Source organism: Muntiacus reevesi, chromosome 21 (assembly GCF_963930625.1).
Source record: "Muntiacus reevesi chromosome 21, mMunRee1.1, whole genome shotgun sequence".
NCBI classification, from domain to species: Eukaryota; Metazoa; Chordata; class Mammalia; order Artiodactyla; family Cervidae; genus Muntiacus; species Muntiacus reevesi.
Window position 1 is genome coordinate 47014314 of NC_089269.1, and position 3808 is coordinate 47018121.

General features: G+C 39.6%; 1 protein-coding gene across 1 annotated transcript; it reads right to left on the minus strand.

The window, feature by feature from the left end:
• Positions 1 to 2371: 2371 nt before the first annotated feature.
• On the minus strand, positions 2372 to 3139 carry KRTAP24-1 (keratin associated protein 24-1). Its single transcript, XM_065913631.1, has one exon. The coding sequence runs from the start codon at positions 3137 to 3139 to the stop codon at positions 2372 to 2374; it is 768 nt and encodes a 255-aa protein (XP_065769703.1).
• Positions 3140 to 3808: the final 669 nt, after the last annotated feature.

Below are 3808 nucleotides of genomic sequence, written 5' to 3' on the forward strand. Positions count from 1 at the left end.
TTCCTATTTAATATGCTTGATCCTTTGTCCTAAATGTTCTCCCAATTTTTTCTCATGGAAGGGCTTATGTCTACTTTTCTTGGGTCAAAGTAAGCTAGACCTTTTCCCAAATTTCTCTCTTACTCCCATCCTTTTTTTTCCACCTTCAAAACACTTTCATATCTTAGTCTTCTCACCATTCAAACATGTCTCTAATCTATTTCTCTCACCAAGTATTCTTTCATTCTTCCAGTTAGAATCCTTCCTCTGACTTATTTTGTATTGTATTTAAAATGGTTGAGACAGTATTATGCTTGTTTCTGTGTGTGACTTTTCTGAGTAATTCCTGAGAACAGATCTATAAATCTTGATATCCCCAACGAGTCTCATTTAATGCTTCAAAGAATAGGTTTTCTATTAATATTTGTAAAGAGAAAGTGTGTGTTTAGTTTAGACAACTGAATACTCAGCTGGGACACAGTAATTATTTTCAAATACACAAGCACTTGTCCTATGTTAAAGGAGTTAAGCAGGCCATACATGGTTATGGATGGTTTCTAAGGACAATTGGATTTTTCTCAATATATAGAAGAAATTTTCAACAAATAGAATTCTCTGAAAATAGAATGAACTCACAAAGGAGTGACTTGATTGTCTCCCAAACATATTCACACAGGAGCAATACATTAATATTCTTTCTACATATGATAGGCCTCCTGAAAGAATAAATAAAATGGTATCCCTATTTGTATGCTTCATGAGTTTTCATTTTAGTCACTAACCTTTGACATTGGTCATCCTTCCCCCATCATTCCACTCTCTAGCTACATCTATCTACAGGAGCCATTTTACTTGTTTTTAAATATGATTTGCTTTCTATGTACAAAGAACTTCAGATAAATTTTTTATCACTCAATTTTTATTTTCAATTTTTAGAAAACTTTATTTTCAATTTTTAGAAAACTTTAGAAGTTAAATCACTTCTTAGAGTTCAAGATTAGATGTATTCCAAAGTCAAATCTCATCAACAAAATTAAATAAATATGCATATTTGCAGGTAAATATACAAATGCTTAATATTTTATGTGGTTTTATTAAAATTGATTTATTTTGCAATATCTCCACAAATTTCCCTATGTAACTATCAATCACAGACACTCTAAGAGAAATACCACTTAATATATTTAAAATAAAACAATACAAAACAATCAAATGTCCTGGGAATTTATAGTCCATCTTCTTTATATTTTTAATTAGGCTAGAAACTAAATAGCAGGAAACTAGTGCTTCAAAAATACCATGTGTATTGCCCAGAACACTGATAAAACCTTTGTGAAATGAAATAAAGCAAAATGAAAATCATTATTTTCTAATAGAAATTTGTTGCCTAACTATGTACAAGAACTGTTCTGGCAATTAGAAAGCAAAAAATCAACAGGAGAGAATTTTAGCAGAATCATGAACATAGATTATTACTACTCATGAAGCATCTATAGAATATTTTGTCATTTTTCCAATAAGCAATGTTTGTGTTTCTGCTACCTCTGAGTTTCTCTTCTAGCGTTGAGAACAAAAATTGACTGCCAGTCGATCCTTTGTGTTCCAGCTTTTTTGGAAGCGAAGATTTGCTGAAGATCTGATTTTGAAGTCTAGTTGGACATTGCTGCTTACACATTCTTATATTCAGGCAGTAGGAGGGAGGATGAAATAGCTCAACTCTGAATGTTTACAATGGTGCTGTTTAGTCGCTAAATTTTGTCCGATTCTTCCGATGATTCTGTAGCCCACCAGACTCCTCTGTCCATGGGATATTCCAGGCAGGAATACTGTACTGGGTTGCCATTTCCTTCTCCAGGGAATTTTCCCAACTCAGGGATCAAACTCACATCTCCTGCACTGGCAGGCGGGGTCTTTACCACCGAGCCCCTTGGGAAGCCCTAAGAAGATGTTATGTTATAGTTTATTAGAAAGATGCTAGGTAGGCAAGCAGCAAAACTACTGATAAAAAAGCAAAACGATCTTGAAAGAAGGTGCTGGAACCACCAGTCAGACCAAGGAGACTCCACTTCAGCAGGAGAGGTCACAGACAGTCGCATTGCAGACAAGTGATGGTGACAGCCCAAATTAGAAAGCTGTACTGCCCTGCATTTCATATGGAATCTTTTCAGAGTGTCCGGCATATTCAATCTCAGAAACAGTAACAGTACCTTCAGGGTCAGCTTTCAACACAGAGGACATTAAGAGAGCAACAGAAAAAAAAGCTATCGGGGGTACTGGTTGTGGTGGAAAAGTCCTGGAGTTATATCTGAGGTTAAAGGAATATGATTCTTGAGATGCTTGATGTAATCAGCGGAATATTAAAGAGGGTGGCACCTCCACCTTGGGACAATGTCTAGCAGCTATAATTGCAATAAGTTGATCGGTAGCAATTCAGAGGTCTACAACCACCATATAAATACCTCAGAGGAGGGAATGAACTCGGTATAGAGCTCAGAGACCGGAAGTTTCTTGAAAAATAGCTCAGTGGGGGGCATCCCCTGTGCCAATTGTATGGACGTTGGCAATTTAAATAGTTTTGGCGTTGGCAACTGTTGGTGATATATCGTGATGGTGAGAAGCCACTGGGTATGAAGCCAAGATTTTGGTAGCTTCTGTACCCAAAACTGCCCAGTCTGTAGTGGCTTAGGGGCTGGAAGCTCTCGGATAAGCAGTTAAGTTGCCCAAAGCATTTGAAGCCATTGCCAAGGGTCTGGCAAGCTTTGGATGCACATGGGCTGGGGGTGCAGCCATCAGATACATACCCCTTGGTTTGAGGGCACGGACTGCAGCTGGGGCTGGCTCCGACGTTGGTCGTTTCACGGGCACTGCAGGTTTGGCCCCCTGTTGGAGAGTTGCAGGGCACAGAGAAGTTTGATCGGTCACAATTTGTGGTGCAGGTCTTGGGCTCAGAACTGGGAGAGTCACAGCTTGGTACTTCCCCACAAGTTTCCTGGCAGTTATCCAGCAGCCAGAGATTCCCGTGGTAGCTACTGGGTAGGCTGAGCCCAAACGTAGGGCTTACATCGCTGCAGCAAAGAGCAACAGAGGCAGTCACTGGGAAATAACAGTGAGTTCTGTAGGATATACCACTACAGTTCCCAGGATAGCCTAGAAAAGCCATGGAGCCTGAATGGATGTTCAGCGATGGCCGTGAAGATATGGCGAGCCTGTGGCTTGATGCCCTTTTATATCTTCCCTGGGGATTGTCTGCATCCTCCCCAGACTCTCTTCCTTCTCGCTGCCTGGGACAATAACATGGCAACATTTCATTAATGTGATGTTTAGTGACAGCTGCTGATGTCTTCACACTCCTATTAAAGCAAGTTTATTTTGATTCTTCAAAGTTATCTATAATCACCACGCTGACCATCACCCATCACTCATCAAGTGCGGACCATAACTTTTGTGAATAGTGATTTCAGTGTTAGCAAGTAAGATCTCAACAGTCAACTGGTGGTAAACAAGAGATCATGTGTATATGGGCTTTTGCAACATGGCAGTTAAGGGGTTAATGAGGATCCAAGTGAAACAAAGAACCTGGATGTTTCCACTCTTTTGGCTCCTGCAAAATACTGCCAGGACTTGATCTCATACTCTAAAAGAAGCTGAATGCTTTGATTGTCTCCACATTGTTCCTCAAAAGAGAGCATAAGGCATTGAACTATTAAGAGAAGGACTTTCTCCCCCTAAATAAGTGTTATATTCTTCACTATGCTAGGCCATGTACTGGTGGCAACAGTTCATCCATTTGGAAAATTCCCTCTGTAAGATTCACAGCAATCTCAGTGAG